The sequence below is a fragment of the Dendrobium catenatum genome, unplaced genomic scaffold, assembly GCF_001605985.2.
Source record: "Dendrobium catenatum unplaced genomic scaffold, ASM160598v2 fragScaff_scaffold_370, whole genome shotgun sequence".
Classification (NCBI taxonomy): Eukaryota; Viridiplantae; Streptophyta; class Magnoliopsida; order Asparagales; family Orchidaceae; genus Dendrobium; species Dendrobium catenatum.
This window is the reverse complement of record NW_021318832.1, coordinates 3,935,297-3,956,139: the sequence shown is the minus strand read 5'-3', so window position 1 is coordinate 3,956,139 and position 20,843 is coordinate 3,935,297. Positions and strand designations below refer to the sequence as shown.

General features: G+C 33.7%; 1 protein-coding gene across 2 annotated transcripts; it reads left to right on the top strand.

Annotated features, from left to right (window-relative positions):
* The first annotated feature begins 7,258 nt into the window (after positions 1–7,258).
* LOC110093914 (NADH dehydrogenase [ubiquinone] 1 alpha subcomplex assembly factor 2) lies at positions 7,259–16,798 on the top strand. Of its 2 annotated transcripts, none has more exons than XM_020818962.2 (8): positions 7,259–7,535; positions 10,697–10,753; positions 10,972–11,024; positions 11,793–11,844; positions 12,151–12,216; positions 12,376–12,447; positions 12,789–12,834; positions 16,437–16,798. In XM_020818962.2, exons 1-8 carry the CDS (start codon positions 7,424–7,426, stop codon positions 16,498–16,500), a joined length of 522 nt encoding a protein of 173 aa, XP_020674621.1. In that variant the 5' UTR covers positions 7,259–7,423; the 3' UTR covers positions 16,501–16,798. The 2 variants fall into 2 exon arrangements, with proteins under 2 accessions (XP_020674621.1, XP_020674622.1); XM_020818963.2 differs by having other exon boundaries at positions 10,693–10,753.
* The last annotated feature ends 4,045 nt before the right edge of the window (positions 16,799–20,843 follow it).

Genomic DNA, 20,843 nt, shown 5'->3' with positions numbered 1-20,843 from the left:
TTCCCTTTTTAAAGATCATCTTTCTCTTTGGTCTTCTTGGGTATCTCAATGAGCTAAATAAAAATGGATGATCTATGGAGAAGATGATTTAGGATTTCATTAATCCAAAATTAGATGCATGAAAAATTATAATATGATTCGTGTTATTTCTTCTTTTCAACTATTAATATTGCTAATACTTTTGTGAATCATTTTAAATTTATTTTTAGTTCTCCTATTTTGGTTAATTCTACTTCTTTCAATATTCCTACTGGTAAGATTATTCCGGACTATTTAAAAGCTACTTTGATTCTCCCGATTTTGATAAATGAAATTAAAAAGGTTGTTTTTAACAGCCCTAAATCCTTTGTCCTGGGCCTGATTACTATACTTTTGAATTTTTTAAAACTACTTGGGCGATAGTTGGTTTTACTTTGTTCAAAGCTGTTCTTTATTATTTTAATTTTGGTTTTATGTCGAGAGCTGCTAAAGTGTCTGTCATTTTTCTTATTCCCAAAAAGATTAATGCATCTAATGTCTTAGATTTTAGGCTCATCTATTTATGTAATGTTTTTTTTTATAAAATTGTAGCTAAAATTTTGGCTAACATGTTGTAGAGTGTGATGCCTTTTATTGTTCATAAAAGTCAATTTGGTTTTATTAAGAAGAGGATCTCTATAGATAATATCATTCTTGCTGCTGAACTTCTTAGAGATTTTAATTACTCTACTAGTGATAAGTTTTTTTGTGCTAAAATTGATATTCATAAGGCTTTTGATTCGATCTCTAGAGATTTTTTAGTCTCTAGGATGATTCAAAAAGGGTCCCCTCATATTTTCATCTCTTGGATTAAAGGTTGCATTAAAGATGTTTATTTTTTGTTATTCTTAATGGTTCAATGAATGAGTTTTTAAATTCATCTTCTGGTATTCGACAAGGTTGCCCACTTTCTCTTATCTTTTTTGTATTATTATTGATGTCTTTTCTAGTTTTTTGGATGATTGTTCTCATAATAATGGTTTTGAGAGGATTAAAGTTGGTGATAATATTATTTCTCGTTTTCTTTATGAGGATGGTGTTCTTATTTTTTTGGAAAGCTATTTTGGAGAAGGCTAGAATGCTTAATGATTTCTTGGATTGTTTTTTGGCTGCCACTAGTTTATTTGTTAACACTGGTAAAAGCTCTCTTATTATATATAAAGATTGTCATTTATAAGCTACTATTAGTTTCATTCTTGGCATTAGAATCTCTCAATATCCTTTTAACTATTTAGGTCTACCCCTTTCTAGTAAGAAGTTGGAAGTGGCTGATTTTCAACCTTTATTTAGTAAGATTACTATTTTGTTGGCTGGTTGGAAAGCTAAATTACTTTCTTTTATTAGGAGAGTTCAATTTTGAATTGCACTATATCCAATATTTTTGCTTATTGGATTAGGGGTGTTGCTTTGCCTAAATATTGTTTGAAATTTATTAGAAAAATGTGCACTAATTTCCTTTTTCATGGTGATCCCATGAGTAGGAAAATTCATATCATTGCTTGAAATAAAAATCCTAGAGATGTTGGGGGTCTGGGTATTTTTGAACCTGAAGCTATTAGTTTTGCTCATAATTTCTCTCTTATTTGGAGAATCATTAATGACATTGGTCATTTAGCTATTTGGGTTAAGTATAAGTATTTCTCTTTTTAGAAGCTTTGGCAGCTGTCAGTTTCTATGTTCTAGAAGAATATATCTTCGGTTTCTAGAGATATTAAAGACAAGATTCAATTTAATATTTTCCGTAATAGCTCTCTCTCTTTATATTGGGACCCTTGGTGTTTAGGGAGGTTGGTTCAGGAGATTATTCTTTCTAATAGTATTGTTTTTTGTTTAGATTCTCTTTTTTTGAAATTAGGGGACTATATTTTTAATAAATGCTGGAATTTGGCTATTACTTTATGCCCGACTATTAGTTCTATTTTATCCCAAGTTGCTATTACGGATCCTCAAATTTCGATCATTTTATGGAATGAAGTTTTACTACCTTCCTTTAAAATTTTTTATAGAGCTTACTATGATTCTTTTAATAGAGTCCAGTGGTATAAGTTGATTTGGCATAGGAGATATGATTTGAGATATTCTTGCTATGCTTGGATGTCAATTTTAAAGGGGCTTAAAACTTCTGATGTCTTGGTTCAGAAGAATATTAATGTCTCTACTTCTTATATCCTTGGTTTGAAAGCTAATCAAAGTCAAAATCATCTTTTTTTGAATGTGATTATTCTTTTAGTATTATTTCTAACTTTTTGTCTCATATTAATTTTTTTTCTATTCAGGCCAAATTTAGTGCAATTACTGGACTTTATTTCTTCTCTTAATTTTGAATCTCAAGTTAAGAATTTATCTTTATTGCATGTTAGTTGTTCAATTTACTTTATTTGGAAAGAAAAAAAAATTCAAGAGGTTTGAGAATAAATTTTCAAGCACTAATACTTTGAGTAGACTTATTTATTCTAATCTTATTGCTAAGATTTCTCATTGAAAATCTTTTCATTCTATTATGAAATTTTTATCTAGGTAGTGCTGACAACCAGGTTTTTCTAAAAACCTTGGATGGTCAATTTATGCAACTAGAGGTTGGTTCTTCTCCTTGGCAGTTGGAATTTTTCTGTTTAAACTCACTTGTTTCTTGTTGGCCGATAGGTTTTTTGGAGATATTATTCAGTGGAGGTTTTTTTCCAGGGTTGGACTAGATGTTTTGCCTTTCTTCATGCTACATGGAGTTCAAATCCTATTGTTGGGAGATTATGGAGTATTTTCTTGTTGTCCTTGGATTTTGGCAAGGTTTTGGACTGGAAGGGATTCTTTTCATTTCTTCTTGCATCAGAGGAGTTTGGACTTTGTCCTGTAGAGAATTTTTTGATTTGTGACTTGATTGTTGTTGGCTCTTTGCTTTTGCTGGTGGTTGTGCTTTGCTTTTTGGTTGAATGTCTTAAACTGGTTATTGGATATTTGTTGGAATTTTAGTAGTGTCTTCTCTTAGCTGGTGGCTTGGTTTGCGGTAGTTTCTGCTGAGGTTTCCTGTTATTGTGGGATTGTTTGACTGTATTTTTTTCTTCTTTTTAAGAGCTTTTTCTTCTTTGTTGAGGTCCTAGTTTGATGTTGTAAGTTTTTTCTTTATTTTTCTTGCATATCATTTGTTATCTTTTTTTAATTTTCATTTTTTTTTTTTAAGAAATTGGGCATGATTGCCCCTATTTTTCCAAAAAAGAAAATAATAAATAAAATTTTAAAAGGACTTGGATATATCTTTATTAACTAAGGATTAGTGGCGATATCGAGGGTCAATAATGTGCTATTGTTAGGATGTTAAATTTCTAATATAGGGGTATCTATCATGTACCTAAATATGCTCATTATACTCGTGACTCAACATTTGAGAAATTTTTTGACACAAAGAGTTATAAATCCAAGACATATGTCATCAATATAGATTTGTACAATCAAAATATTGGATCAAGATTTTCTAATAAAACAATATATGTCAATAGTTGCCTTATTAAATTTATTTTCACAAAAAATATGTTAGTTATATCATATTATGCATTTTTTAATTTGTAAACATGATATGTATATGTTGAGCTTTCAAATCTAGTTGATTGCTTAATATAAGCATCCTCTTTTAGCATATCATTCACGAAGGAACTTTTGACATCCATTTAGTACAATTTGAGTCTTATGATGCATAAAAATGCAATTAATAATCTAAGATCTTTTAAGTAGTGCCACTAGTGCAAAGTTTTCTTCAAAGTAATGATAAATCCTTTTGGAACTAATCTCATCTTATTTCTCATAACAATTATATAGTCACTCAATTTATTTTGAAAGACCCATTTTTCTTATAATGCTTTAATTAGTAGGCATTGGTATTAGCTTATAATAATTTAGGGTAATTTGATTTAGTTCCTCTTGCATGGGTACTTTCCAAACTTCATAAGATAATGCTTCTTCTATCTTTATTAGTTATATCAAAATAGATAAATATAGTTTGATTCACTTTTTTTTAGGGGTGTCAATTTGGGTCAATGAGTCAGATTTGGGTCGAATCGACTTGAACCGGCCCTGAACGGGTCGACACTAACCTGATCCGATTTTGTAAACAGGTCAAGATTGTTAACCCCTGGACCCAACTTTTGTAGGTTTCTGGGTTGACCCGACCAGACCCATGAGGGAGGGACGACAACAGTCTTTAGCTCTCAGGCGGGCCGATGGCAGGCCGACAGCAGCATCTCATGCGGGGCAGCGACATCGGCATCTTGAGGGCAGGACGACATCGATAGCGGCATCTCCCGAGCAGGACGATAGCAACAGTTTTTTGCTCTTCGCGCTTTTGTTGGCTTCAAGCCTTCAACGGCGGTAGCAGCACTGCGTAGCGCGGGCAGGACGTCGGGGACTGTTAACATGATCATGAGTGGCTGAGTGACACGACCAAATAACGAGATAGGTCACGTAGGATTTCATGGGTTTCCAGGTCAACCCGAACCTGACTTGTTTTTCAAACGGATCGGAAAACTGAACTCGGACCCGTCCCATTTCATAAATGGTTTAATCCAAACCCGAATTTTTCCGTGACGGGTTTCGAGTCGTGTCAATTTTTGACACCCCTATTTTTTTTTTATCTAAGTGCATTTTTAGCCCTAACTCCTACAAATGGATCTCCAATAGTATGATTATTAGGATGACTATATGCATACCTTCGCCCTCTAGGAAATTACTCTTTATCACTCTTTTAATTCCCAAATTTCAATATAAGGTATGGAATCTTCATCAAAATTAGTTTATTTGGTCTACTTATATGTATTTAACTCATTAAATGTAATGTGTGTAAACTCTTTCACATCTAGAGTCCTTTTATTGAAAACTTTGTAAAATTTCCCTACATAAGAGTAAGAAAAAATACTACTTCCTTTAATTTAAAGTTAAATTTGTTTAAGTTTAATTTATCATTATTAAATAAAAAAATACTTACATGCAAATATATGTATATATAACAAATTAGGTGTACTTCCCTTGACTAATTTATAAGAAGTTTGGTTATCTAACTATTTTATCTGGAGCACCATTACAATACCATTGTCGTCTGATCATTGTTGCCTAGTTGCTATAGTTTATTCCCCATCATCCAACAATCATTGTTCAACTACTATCGCCCAAGGCCATTGTCTAACTACGATCATTTGCCAATTGGTGTATGGTTGATATCATTCTATTGCTATCATCATCTCTACACTGTTTCCCTCATAATTTTTATTACACTTGTTGCATCCTGGAGTATTAGCGGCGGTAGAGAAAATATAAAGTTTAACGTCTTAGCATTATACGAAGATCCAGCACACAATCAGATAAGAGAGAGGGTGTATCATTCATAAGAAACACCAGAGTTTTTACGTGGAAACCCCTGAAAAAGGGGGAAAAGCCACTGGGCCTGGCCCAGTTTGAATGAATCCACTAGTATTTGCAGTCGATTACAAATGAGGCCCTTCCTTGGGAGAAGGCCTTGGCTTGATGGTACAAATGTACATCATATAGATCGCATTACATAGTGGGAGTTACAATAATATACATGTTTGTTTGGTTGGAAGGGCCGTAGTTGGCACAATACGGGGGTCAGAAAGACTGTTGTTTAGTGATGGAGGTCGGAAGAAACGTAGTAGGCGACGAAGGTCTGAAGGACCATAGTCAGTAGGAGATAGGATTCTGAAAGACCGTTGTCTGATGATGGAGGTCAGAGTGACCGTAGTAGGCGACGGAGGTCAGGAGGACCGTAGTCGGCAGGAGACCAAGGTCTGAAAGACCGTTGTTGGCAGGAGACTGGGGTCTGAAAGACCGTTGTCAGATGATGGAGGTCGGAGTGACCGTAATAGGCGACGGAGGTCGGGAGGACCGTAGTCGGCAGGAGACCAGGGTCTGAAAGACCGTTGTTGGCAGGAGACTGGGGTTTGAAAGACCGTTGTCCTATGATGGAGGTCGGAGTGACCGTAGTAGACGACGGAGGTCGGGAGGACCGTAGTCGGCAGGGCGTTACTTCGGTAGAAATTTGGGTGTAAGGTGGTGGTCCGGCAGAGTCCAGACCTCAAGTGGTGGTCCGGTAGAAGTCCGGGCCTCAGGTGGTGGTCCGACGGAGAAACGACGTCAGGCGGTGGTTCGGCGGAGGTGAGGGCCTCAAGTGGTGGTCTGGAATAAGTCCGAGCCTCAGGTAGTGGTTTGACGGAGCAACGACGTCAGGCGGTGGTTCGGCGGAGGTGAGGGCCTCAAGTGTGGTCCGGAAGAAGTCCGTGCTTTAGAGGTGGTCCGGCGGAGCAACGGCGTCAGGAGGTGGTCCGGCGGAGCAACGGCGTCAGGCGGTGGTATTTTTGAGATGCTCAGTTAGACTGTAAGTTTGCTGAAATCGGAGTTGGGATGGTATCCGAATTAATTTTTGAAGTTTCCAATTTGATTTTGCATCGAGATTTGCGCCCGACTAAGATAATTTTTTGACGATGTATCAACACTTATACGAGACCAAATAATGTTTCGATTTTTATAATATTGTCTTATCTAATTATTAAAAAAAAAAACTTATGTAACTTAAAATAAATAATAAGTTATCTCAATTAGCCCAAATCCCATGGTTTTTTTTTCTTTTTCGAGTTTTCAAAGTAAAAAATTTTAATGCCTCATATATTTCTTCTCTTTCAGTTGTATATGTGTTGAATGTTTGTGCAAAGCTAATATTTAAAACTCTTTCTTATTATTTACATACATACCACTTTATAACATCATATTTATATATCTAACACCTAAAACTTTAATATTATATGCATACCACTCTATATTATTTTAATATCAAATATACACTTATATTTCTTTCCTACCACTCATATATTTCATTTTTACCACTCATATTTGGTATGAAAATGAACTATGGGTGGTATTTATGTAATATTAAAATTTTAGGTGTTAAATATGTAAATAGAATAGTATTAAGTGGTATGTATGTAAATCTCCCTAAATTTTTTTACCATGCAACACTTATGTATTTAAATGTCTAGCATGTGAACATTTATATATTTACATATATAGCACATAAATTTTGATATTTATTTATACAAATTTAAAATTTAAATTATTTAAAACATCTCTAATATTATTTTTTAAAAATTTATTTATTTTTTATTTATATATTTTAATATAATTATTATATTAAAATGATGTATAAATAAATATTGAAATTTAAATATTGAGTATGTAACCCAAAAAAAAAAAGTATGTTAAAGATACATCTTCACTTCCGGCTGCTGTTCGCAAGGGAGCGATTGATACTAGAGATTCAAAGATCCCCTGGCATCAATCGATAACTTCGGCCAGAATTTGATCGAGCAGGCGGAGCAGCGATGAGAGGGTGTCATAGAGACTGAAGGAGAGTATGTCCAGATTATTCGCTAAACTGTTGGGGTTTTTCAGCTCTAGAACCCTCGTAGGTGTCGATAAAGCCGGCAATCGCTATTTCACCCGAAAGGAGGAAGTCGATGGAATCAGTGAGTGCCTTCTACTCCACCATCTGCAAATTTACTTTCATACTTTTTTTTTTTTAATTAATTTTAAGCTGCAAAGTCTTCACATTTATGCTTCGTTTATTCTATCTGTCTCTTTTGCTATTGATGCCCGACTAGGTATGTTTTAATCGTTGCAAGACTATATTCTGACTCTCTCCTACAGCTTATGATATGACGGATAGTTTCCTTAATCTTTGTTAACAGGAAACAAACTTGAGTTTGAGTGGGTTGTTACTATTAGACTAAACTTTGGATCATTAACTAGAAAAGCTACTGACTCAGCAGTTAAGCTCTCAGATATTTGCATAGTTGCATGGCCATATCACAGCATGAGGTTGTACACTGTGCGATTATTGCTGAAGAGCATTATAGCCATAACATCTGAGGCTACTTAGCTCTTGGGAGCTTACCAAAGTGGAAATCAATCAAGTTTTTTTATTGAATCCAAAATTGTTTATTAGTAATTCAAGAATATTACTTGGAAGATTCACAAAATGCTCACATAATGATAAGTAGAGAGAGAAAGTGTGAGATTCTAGATAGAGAAGCTCTAAGATTCCACTAGAATGTCAATAATACATAATTTAAGTACAATCACTAGGTGTCTCAGGGCGAATTTGCGGTGTAGTAATTTTAAAATATGAAAACTTTGGGGGGAAAACTATAAATGACATGAATGAAGTAGTAAAATAAGTAGATATTCAATGCTTAAACACTCTCAATTGTAAGCTTTTCATCACAATGCAATTTATTTTTATATATTAGCAAAATCTATTTTTTAAAAAAAAAACACAAATATCCAGTCTAAGTCAGGATGAAATATATGGAGGGCATTTTTAAATCGTTAATTGTTGTGCCCCCAATCAAAAAATTTCCTGGCTCTGCTTTTGAGGTGTGGGGTAGGGGCTATGTTGCACTAATACACCTATTTATGAAGGCGTGTTGTACCAGATACATGTCGGACACGATACACGTTCAATACGTGTCGGATACGTCAAACCCGTATCCAATTAAAATACTATTTAATTTCAAAAGGACACACGTATCGAATTCGCGTGCCCGTTGAAAGACGAAAAAAATCTGAAAAAAGACGCGTCATATTTACTTCCGCGGCTGCGAGCGAGGTTCTCTCATTTTCGAACCCACGATCCATTTACATTGATGTTAGTTTACTAGAAAATATGATATTAGGGCATCAATTATTTTGCATTTGTAATGCTTTGATTTTTTATTCATGTATTAAAAAATCATGTTATTATGGTTTGTATGTCTTCTTAAATTGAAAAAAAAAAGAAGTTCAACTCCCATATGTTATTCAGTAAACATGCTACCAAATCATGCAACAACATAATTAGTGGAATCATGCCACAAAATTCTTATTAGGCAATGAGTTTTAACTCTTCCCTTTACTCACTGCTTACTTTTATTTTGATATTATAAGCTACAAGGCTACAAATGATGTTGCTTTCATTTTTTTTTTGTCATTTCAAATATTATGCTTTGATTTCTTTTTTAATTTTTATGTATGATTTATAAATTATAATGACGTGTCCGCGCCGTACCCTTATCCTGTATTTTTAAGAATTGACGTGTCCCGTATCCGTATCGTGTTGTATCCGTGTCGTCGTATCTGTATCGGTGCAACATAGGCTAGGGGTTTGGCACTATAGGAAAAGTTATAGAAAATACATAATTGTTTTACTTAAAGAATTATAGAGGCGTATGAAAAAATATATAGGAAAAGGCTTATTATTCCTTGGTAGAAATTATGGCAAATTTGATGTTGTTAGTTAGCTGAAATCTTGGTCTTAATTGAAGTTGATGATCAGTTGGACGATGTTCCCAACTTAGATGAGATTACTGGCTGATTGGATGAAGTAGTTGACTTCTATGGGCGAAGTTGCTGCCTCACTAGATTAAGCCAACTGTTGATGAATAACTCTAGGGCAGATGGCCTATTTGTATCCTGGGTAAGGAAAATTTATGATTTCTATTGGTGAGTTTATTGTGATTTGCGGCGAGTTTGCTATCTCCATCCGCTTTGTTCTTTGCCTAATTGCTTTGAACTAGACCGTCTTTTTTTGAGCTGGTTCTTTGGGATATTTGGATCTACATTTTCTCTTTTTTTTTTTTCTGTTTTTAGAAGCCATGAAACATGTGAATAATGACTTTGGGTCTGTTTTAGGTTTGATGAGCAGCTTGTCAAGGCTGACATGTGCCATCTTGAGGAAAACTTATGTGTTGGTGCAATGCGTTATATGCTCAACATCACTATCAATTGTTTGATCAAGTTATAGATTTTTCCCTTAGTTTATTTTGAAGGAGAATCTCTTTGAGTTTGTGCAAATTCATTTGTTTCATGCTTATGAGGGAACTCATTCTTGTTAATCTTGAATGTTTACCAAGGCTTCATTTGACACAGTATTTGATATGAGGGACAATGGCAAAAGCCTTTGTAGGAGATTGTTGTAGTTTGTAGATGTAGATGTATTCATACAGTCAAAGCTAGAATTCGTGCTGTACATTGCGTGAAGGACCGGCTTTTTTCAGGCCTCATCTTGAGTGTTATTTTTGAATTTCATCAAATATAAATTTCCACTAACTCAATTATTAGTCTTTTTCAACAAAACTCCTTCAATCCATATGATGATTTTTGTGGTTATTATGGAGCTGCCATATTTTGGAATTCAGAGAATGTGAAATTAATTTTAATGTTTTATCTGGTTTATTCTTTGTTTGTATTTTTGGTTTAATTTCTTAAGAAAATATGATGTTCCAGTTGCTTTAGTGATGGTTTGATTACTTTTTTATCATTATTAAACTTAAGCTATAAGAAGCCCTTAATTCCAGGATAACTTTAGAAGCTTGTCTAAATCTTAAACTGAATATGAGTTTAAGTTTTTAAATTAAAATACTACATTTAAAAAAAAAAAAAAATTTATAGGAAGACTGGAAGATTTTCTGTTGAGACTTCGCAGAATTTTCTCTCTTTATGTTTATCATATTAGAGAATTACCATCAACGTTATATGTTCAGAGAGGGAAAAAGAAATGACCCTGTATATTTTGTTTGAAATGCTATTCACTCTAGTGTCTACAGTCTTAGTTGTGAACTTAAGCTGTGATTCATTCTTGCTAAGACAGTGAAGGAGAAAAGAAGGGTGTTATTCAAAGGGGAAGAGGATCCCACTTCCATACCAGGTTAGCTTATTTTATTTTATTTTATTTAAGAGAACTAACCATATAAGCCTACACTTTATTTTTCTTTAAAGCTGTTCTTACTTATGGATACAGTGGCTTGAACAGCAGAATGCTATGCTATTATACTAGTTTATTTTCTACCTTTTTTCCTCTCAAATTGCATTGAATATAATACGGTGTATCCTGAAAATTAATCAAATTACTATTGCTGACTGTAGTTGAGTGGATATGTTGGTTAAATGGCCAGAGGAAGACAGCTCCAACTCCTGAGGTAAGATCTACCTCAGTGAACCCCATTCCTTCTTTCATCTTTCAATCTTCTTTTCCTCCTATAGTAGTCATTGGTGTGTTTATTAGCAACGAGTCTTTGTATTTTGGCCTGCTTTTATTTGGCACTTCTCATTATTTTGGTATGTGAAATGATTATTCTTCCGATCCTATATTTCAACAGCAAAATGCAAAATATATTTTCATAAGCATTTTAACAGAATTGAACTCCAAAAAAGGAGCTCATAATAAGGAAAATGTTGATGTGCATTATAAGAATTGAACTCCAACACCAAGTAGTTGTTATTATAACGCTCGTCTAAGGAAAATGATGACGATGAGCATTGTAAGAATTTTAGATGTTTCAAAATAAGGAATTTAACATTTTTTAACTTTTCTTTTTTTTAATTTAAATCCTTTGATGCTTCTTGCGGCTTTCTGTTTCTTTGCTCATAATAATGGATTGCATTAAGGATGAGGAGATTTTCCAAACTAACCTTCTTGATCCATAATACATCATGAAAGCCTGACCATTGAAACACTTAAATGTGTGATAAAAGCTCTTAATTAAGTTCTAGTGTGTTAGAAGCAATTAAGTGAAAAAAAAATTCTATGCTGCATACCCTTTTGATTAGGTGGGGATCTTCTTTTGGATAGCATGTGAACTTAAAAATAGAGCATTCTTGGGGCCTATAAATATGTTTCAAATTATCCTTAAATGTGTCAGCCCCTTCCCACGGGGATGGTCTAATCTCTTAAAACTGCCTCTCAGGAAATGGCCGAGCTGGAGGCTAAGCGTGAGCGAATTAGACAAAATGTTGCACGTAAGTAACGTATTTTAATAATTTCACTTTTATTTTGTTTCTGATTTATGGAAGTTATATCATTTATTTCTATAGCAGGTCTTTTTGTAAGTCATAAATAAAAACATTTTGCTTCACATTGAAAGCTTGAAAGCTTGAAAGCAAACTCCTAACTAATTTGCTTTTGAAAGATTATACTAATATTTTGACTTTAACTCATGATGAAAGAGTGCCTCGCATTGGAGTGGCTGTCATTAAAACTAAAGAATGTTTTATTCTTTGTAATGATTGACATGTTCACTAACATGTCTTTGTACCATGTCAAAGTGTTTAAGAAAGAGGAGGAAGCAAAAAAGTTGGCCAATGCTACTCACCAAGCAAGCAGGATAATAGGTAAGTCTTTGTACAACGCATTTACTATTCAAACAATCTATTTTTAAGAAGGCTAGCATTCCCATATGTATTCAGTATGGATAGAGAAAGAAGAATGGATTACATATTAGTTTGAACTCTCACCTGAATTACACTTTTGTTACCATTTTTGCTGTTCAGGCAAAGATGCTTCTCCCGATCTTAAGAGTTTCATCAAACAATTCCCTGATGCTTCTGATAACCAAAATAGAGGTACTTTCATCTTCCAAAAGCTATGTGGTCATGGATAGTTCTTTTTTTAAGGAAAAAAATGTGGTCCTGGTTAGTTGTATCCATTGTAATGGTTATTTAATGTAGTTAGGTGCATTGACTAATTTGTTTAGCATTTCAGAGCAACTTTCCCACCTCAAATAGTCAGGAATAAGGCTAATACTGATGACGATTATTTCGTAAACATCATTTTTTTTTTCAATAGCCTAAGAGCTAGCAATGTGTCATTGATGAAGTTTGATGCTAAGAGTTAGTCAACTGCAATGTCTTATGAAAACAATGTTGTCACCGAAAAACATTGTTTTTGTTCTTAATTTGTACAGGAAGTGAGGAAGCATCTGTTGCAGTGGGCGATGAAAGCGAAGAGAGGTAACTATTGCTTTTGCACTTACGATTTAAAATGCTTTTTGTGGTTATTCCTCACTCTCAAAATTCTAAGAGGCAAATGGATAATAAAACGTGTTAGATTTACGTATGTGCATTCTTCTTATGCTCGGCTACAGTCGGTCTCAAAATAGTAATGTGCGATCCCTCTTAAATTCAAACTTCTAAGTACATGTCCTGCTCTTCTAAGTACATTTATTAAAGACTTAATGGTCACGCCTCTTTAGAATTATGCACCTATGTGCCCTCTTAACTCTGATTTCTCTTAAAGAACTGGTTCTCGGATAAATCATAACTCATAAAACCTATATTCTGTGTTTTATCTTGGAGTATTGAATATCCCTGTGAATATGTAATCATAGTCAAAGTCTAGATTGTTAGCTTGAGGTCTTCTCATTAATTATAGTCTCATGACTCTGTACATGAAATAAGCCATTTGCATAGGAAATTGCAAAAAATCTGTTCCCGGTCCCACGAGAAGTCACCATTTTACTGCGTGGAAACAATTCTAAATTTGGGCGCAAATTCCAATGTTTAAGTATGTTAGAAGCGAAAAATTATTCTGTGCGGATGCCGAAAGCCATCCGGAGACTAACAAGAATGCGCCACGTCACTCCTGCTCGGTAACGTGGCTCAGTACCGGGCTCGGTACTGCTGACGTGGCTGCACCTGATTGGCCTCCGGACATAGAGCTGGGTTCGGTGTCTGCATACAATAATTTCTCGTCAAAAGCATGGCACTTTTAGAAATAAATTTGTTGAACTACGCACCACTAATCTGAAATCTGCCCACAACTATTGTAACAATGAACATCTGCTGGAGTTAGAATGAGGCAGCCAGAACAACACCATCAGGAGCACACCTGCGCATGTATGATAAAGAAAAAGCACTAGAATGAAAGCGATGTGACTTCCCATTGAAGCAGCCCTTTAAGGATATTGAGCATGTTACCTGCCATTACAACTGGTTATGATTTAAGAGGGCGGTGAAGTTAAGGACCATGCTTATTAAATGCCTATACAAAGATAATGTTTTATAGATGTCAAGCACTAGGGGCCTACGGCATAGCAGTATCCATTAGTCATGACAGGGTTCTTGGTGCAGGTTCCAGGGTAAAAGAACCAATTTGCGTCACTAAATAATTGAATTCTCTTATTAGGGGTGTTATATTAATAATTATTAATTCCATTTTTGGAAGATAAGTTGATATTTATTTGTGATAGGTTTAAGTATTTTGGATTTATTATAGAAAAATGAAGATATAAATGAAGATATAACTTCTAGAGTTAAGGTTGGATGGCTAATGTAGCCAAGTTTTGGGAAGTGAAAAAAGTTGTTGATATCTTAATTTAGTGTGCTATAAATACACTGCAAAAATAAATGTATGGAAAAAGTTAGGGAAAAGAAATTAAGGAGTGAGAGGATCAGTTGGAGTAACATGTTTTAAATATGAGGTAATTGAAAATAGACATGTACAATATAGGTAGAAAATATATGTATCAAGCGAGTAGATTAAATTAGTGTCAAGTGATTAGGAAGGATGAGTTGATATAAGATTATATGGATAGAAGCTATTCAAAGTAGATTTAAACCACATATAATACTGATAGGAAATACTTGAGTTCGCAAGCAAACCTAACCCAAATCGATAATAAAACAGCAGAATTACTGCTGTCCACAGCAGGAAAACAGCCCAGATTTGCTGTCCATTGCAGGAAAAACAGTAAAACCAAGAGAAAACTGAGAAAAAAACTCAACAATGGACTTGTATTCCACTAGAAGATGAAATAGCAAAGATACAATTGTTTTTCAATTCGAGAGGAAGAACAACTCTCCAAAACTCTCTAGCAAAGCCTAGAGCCCAAAACTAAGAGGAGATCTCAAAATTTCAGCAAATCTCAAGATGAAACCCTAACTCATACCTTAACTCCTAATTAAAGCAAAAGGACTAATTAAAAATCCCAAAACAGCCCCTTAATTCAAATTGGCGGGAGTAAAAGAGATCTGATCCAGGCTGGACTGGTCCTGCAACCGGCCCCTCCTGGGCTGGCAGCATAACAAATACTCAGTAGGAATGAATAAAAAATAACACAAGTCAACAATGGAACCATCACATACAAAAGAAAGAAGCATCTCTTTTTGGTTAACCAATTCAGAAGCTCGCCATTTAAATTGTTGCTTTCTTGGCCAGCTGTTTCTCTGTCAAAAAATGAGACGTGGGAGTAGCTACGTAAATTATTTAATACAGAAGGTTGATGCCGTGAATGATATCGCGCTGGACCCTCTCAAAAATTTCGAACTTTAGCTCAAGACAACTTGCCTGTAAAAGAAACTTTAAAATGTTGATGGTTATTTGTTATAATGTCATTCAAATGTAACATGTAGAGAATATTGCATCTTATTATTTCTTTTGCCTCTTTTGCTAATTATCAGCATCATCATTAGCCATCTTTGAACTATTTGGGATTGAATTTATGAATCCTCATTTTTTTAGCACTTGCTGCTAGAAGTGCTAAAACTATTCTTCACAGTTCATTTTGAACAACTTCTCTCCATATCACCTTTGATTTATCACTTCTCTTTCTTATCTAGAAGCTAATTTTATCTACTCATTTAACGCATGCATTTTCTAGCATTTGTTGTAGATTTTTAGTTATATAATCTTTAATAGATATCAAACTAAACTTTCCTTTAATATAACTGTTCCTTAATTTATATTTTTCTAGCTTTACCACACATCATCTTAATATCCTCATTTATGTCATGTTCAACTTAAATGTGAACAATCTTTTTTACTTCTCAGCACTCTAATCCATGCAACATTATCACATCCTAATTGCAAATATAAATTTACCTGCAAGTCTCTATAATAGCCTTCTATCACATAATACTCACGAGGCACTTCTTTATTTTGTCTCCCGAGTCTTAATTTTAGAGTTTGTATTTTCACATATATCCACATTTTTTTTGTATAATTTATCCAAAATACTTAAAACTCATCACATTTAGATATCACTTTATCTTCATACATACTAAAATTATATATCCTATTCTCAATTTTTGTTTGGTTAATTTTAAGTCATCTCTTCTAAATATTTTTCTCTGATTTAACTTCTAATTTTTTTTAAATAAATAACTTGGTATTTCCAAAAAGGAAAAAAAAAAGTTTGTATAAAATTTCCTAGTTACTTTATGAAAACTCAAGCTAGAGTGTGATTATTTGGTTTGAACAATTTAAGATTGCAAATGCTGGTGTTTGGCTTAAACATTCTATTAAGTGCTTGATTAATAATTTCTTGAGAGTTGTTTGTCAATAGCATAATGTTTTTGGAGGATTTACATTCATACCACATAATTCTTATGTATTTATCCATCGAATATCAAACTTTTGATATTTATTTATATAACGTTTTAATATCTCAATCATACAAAATATATATTTCATTTTGAAAAAAGTTAATATCAGTATTATTTTTTATATAATTTAAAAATTTACATATATAAATGCATAAAAATTATGTGGCATGGATGCAAATACCCCCTTACTTTTTTGTTTTCTAATCTGTTTCTGTTTCTAATGCTGTCAGGATCTCTGAGCCAACTGGTTCTGGAGAATCATTCAAACCTGGAACTTGGCTACCGCCTACTTGAATTAAGCACCCACAGACTGAATTTAAACCATTTTAGAATCAGCTCATTAGAACAGGTATTTTTTAGTTTAATAATTGTTCATTTTACATAAAAAGCAAGCATTTTGGTGGTTTTAAATTATATCCACATAGAAGGTGGCCATATGCTGGTCCTTGATTGAATTCTAATTAAAAGAGCTACTTTAAAAATAGTGATGAAAAAATAGGTGGAAATTTTTGGGCCAAAATGCTGTAATTACACATACTTTCTATTCTTTAATTTAGAGAAGGAATGACATTGTAATTCTATATTTTTGCCACAGTTTTCTGTCTTTTTTTTGTCATTTTTAGCAAGCATTTGTGGTAGGCATATATTGGAAAAATTATTATGTGCAGTGTCCGGACGCATTCGAAGGTCGATCCGGACGCGCCACGTCATTCAATACACAGTACATTTGGTGATGTGACGTATCCAGATTGGCCTTTGGATGCGTCCGGACTCCGCATGTAATAATCTCTCTATTGACATTTTGAAAAGGTTTTTTGTACCTTTGTTTTTAACTTGATTTTACATCATAATCTTCTGAGGGGAATTTCTTGATTGCCATATTAAAATTATCCTTTCAATGATGCTGTGTCATTAATCTGAAAAAGATTTCAGATTATGGAACGGTAACATTACAAGTAACTAAAAATTTTCTATCTTTACTGAGCTTTGTTCTCAAAGTAGACTGTTCAGGTTTTATTATTCGATTTTGTAGAGCTTTTATTTTATTTTATTTTTTATTAGAAAAAGTTATGATTTGTAAGAAAATGCATTTTAAAATTCCTCACACTGCACTCTTTATTCCCCAATGTTTTGCGAAGCTGCAGGCTGTATTCAAAACTAGCACTCCCCATATAAAATTCACACAGTTTCAATTGTAATTTAGGCTTTGTTTGGGATGGCTCTCTTACTACTTCTTAAAGCAACTTTTTAGTACAAATATTTTAATTTTTGTGCTAAAAAACTGCTTTAAGAAGTAGTAAGAAAATTGTCCCAAACGAAGTCTTAGTATATTTAAATTTTTTAATGAAAACCGGCCTTTAAAGAAAAACAGAAAATGTTCACAGATTGGAAAAGTTAATAATATTAGTTGTTTTAAGGAACTAAATTTGAATATCGCAACAATAACAATATTAAGTCTTTATACCAATACGTGGGGTTAGTTACATTCATCTTTATTCTTTATTATGTTTTATCAAGTCAAATTCTCATTTTAAATTTAATAAAAAAAGATCATTTTTGATGTTTTCTAACCAAGTCTTTAGGTTTATCTATTACTTTCTTAACATAAGCCAAATCCAATACTTATACTCTCCTAATTGGATCATCGGAAGGCTGACATTTTATGTCCAAACCATCTAAAATAACTCCCTCTAATCGTATTGGTCATTGGAGCTACTCCAACATTTTCATGTATATATTCATTTGACATTTTCTCTAAGAGTGAAATAACTCATTCACATAAGCATCCTCATCTTTGTAACACTTAATTTAATTTTATGCTTTTCTTTTAATGGCTAAAATGCTATTCCATAAAGCATTGCAGGTCTTACCATCACCTTATAGGATTTTCTCTTAAGTTTAAGGGATACTTTTCTATCACATGATAGACTTAATGCATTCCTCCACTTTAACCATTCAATTTGAATTCTGCTAATAATATTCACATCTATTTCACCATCACTTTGAACGATAGATTTTAGATATCTAAAACATGTACTCTTATTAATAACTTGATTGCCCAAAGTCACAACACCACCACTAAATCTATTACTACTAAAATTACAATACATGTATTCAATTTTAAAACTAATCAAACAAAAACTTTAGACTATAAAGTTGACCTCTATAATTTAATTTTTCCTTCAACTCCCTCTCGTCTTATTAAAAAGAAGACTATCGTCAGCAAAAATCATACACTAAGGTACATCCTCTTATAAATGTCTAGTGAGAACATCCACGACTAAAACAAAAACATACAGACTTAAAGATGATCATTGATGTAATCCAACTGAAATAGAAAAATATTTGGTCAAAAAATCTTGTTTTGAACACAAATAACAACACCTGCATACAATATCCATAATGACTTGAATATAAAAATTATTAACTCATTTTTTTTCTAGAACTCTACATAGCACTTCTCTTTGGACATTATCATATGCTTTCTCTAAATCAATAAATATCATACGTAAATCCTATTTATTCTCTCTATACTTCTCCATCAAACCTCTCAACAATTAATAAACTAAGGTACATCATCTTATAAATGTCTAGTGAGATCATCCACGACTAAAACAAAAAGATACAGACTTAAAATTGATCATTGTTGTAATCCAACCGAAATAGAAAAATACTTGGTCAAAAAACCTTGTTTTGAAAACATCGGCATACAATATCCATAATGACTTGAATTTAAATATTATTAACTCATTTTTTTTCTAGAACTCTACATAGCATTTCTCTTGGGACATTATCATATGCTTTCTCTAAATCAATAAATATCATACATAAATCCTATTTATTCTCTCTATACTTCTTCATCAAACCTCTCAACAATTATATAACTTCTATAGAGGAGACCTATTCGACGTGAATCCAATTTGATTTTGAGAAACATTAGTATCACATCCTAACCTTTGTTCAATAACTCTTTCCTATAATTTTAATGTATGACACATTAACTTAATTCATCTATAAGTCACACACTCTTGTGCATCACCTTTATTCTTAAAAATAAAAATAAATACACTCCTCCACTCATCTGACATCTTTTTAGACATCAAAGTAATATTGAAAAGTTTTATAAGCTAAAAAATTATTTCATCTCCTAATTATTTAAATACAGGAAAATATGTCATTACCGTCGGCAACACGATACAACGAAAATAAATTGCCGTTTCCGGCATAAATGTACGCTGAAATTACCGGCGGGTGCCGGTAGCCTGCCGGTAATATCTGTCGGCAACAGTGCGTCGAACTATGTGTAAAGGCCATTTCGCTCCCAGGTTCGCCCGGACGAAGTTGGATCGTCCAGGACGATCGGTACAGGTTGTGCAGGAAAACATTTTTTTGGCTGCATGGATCGTGTCTGGACGAAAGTCGGATCGTTTGGACGAAAATCGTCCAGAGGACAAGTCGTCAGGGACGTTAATTAATTTCGTCTGGACGAAATTTGTCCAGAGCCAAATCGTCCCGGGACGAAGTTGCGATCGTCCGGGACGATCAGTCTGGATATATAAGAAAATGAGATATTTTGGAAAGAAAAGGACGTCCAGGAGAGAGAAAAATGAAGGAAAAGAAGGAAAAGAGGATTTTTGGGCGACTTCGGTCTGTTTTCGTCCGTTGTGGTAGTTAGAGAAGTTGACCAACTCGAGGTAAGGCACATTCCGCCTTTCTCAATTTTCAGAAACGAGATTTTTGACGCGTTTTCTGTTCCGAAATTTGTTTCCGTTAGCGAATAATTGATTTTATTTTGCACTGCTAAAGGTTTTACAGCGTAACTTTTGGTATGTCTTTGAGATGTTAATTATGCATGTTTTGAGTATTTTATGGAAGATTTTTACCGGATATTTTGGATTATGCGGTGTTTTGATTGAACTGCAAATTATCAGGATGTTGGAAAATGTTTTGTCAGTACAATGAAAGTCTTATAATGTTGTTGTGAATGTTCTGTGGTAATTTGGTAAATTTCTGAATCTGTGAATTTTGTGTAAATTCCGTATACTGTCGTTATGCCGCTGAATTTTCGTACGATTTTTGAATTTTCTGAAATAAGATGATTTGAATATTTGATGTGTTTGTGCTATCAGAAGGGAGTTATAAGGGGCCGGAATCCTATGTGATTCCGTTGTCTGGGTCAGGGAATTCTGAAATCTGAAATGAGCTCTGAAATTTGAAAATGTTCCGGAACCTATGTTATATGTTCTGTTCTGGTGCTATAAGCACAACGGGAGACATAAGGGGCCAGAATTCGTTGAGATTCTGTCTGTGTCAGGGATATCTGAAATCTGATGTTATCTGAAATCTGTTGTTTGATATTTGACAATTTGTTCTGTGACTTATCTGATCTTTTTTATGAATTATCTGAATCTGTTCTGTGAATTATTTGATTTCTGATTTCTGTACGACTCTGATTATTCCGTATGATTCTGTCTGCTCTGTGATATGGAAGCTTTATGATATCCGATTTGATAAGATTTTAGTTTCCGTATTCGATGTTTGATTCTGATTGAGCTGTTATTTGTTATGTATGTTGTACGATTTCTGTACGATTGTTCGAATTCTGTACGGATACTTTTCTGATGTATTTTCTGATG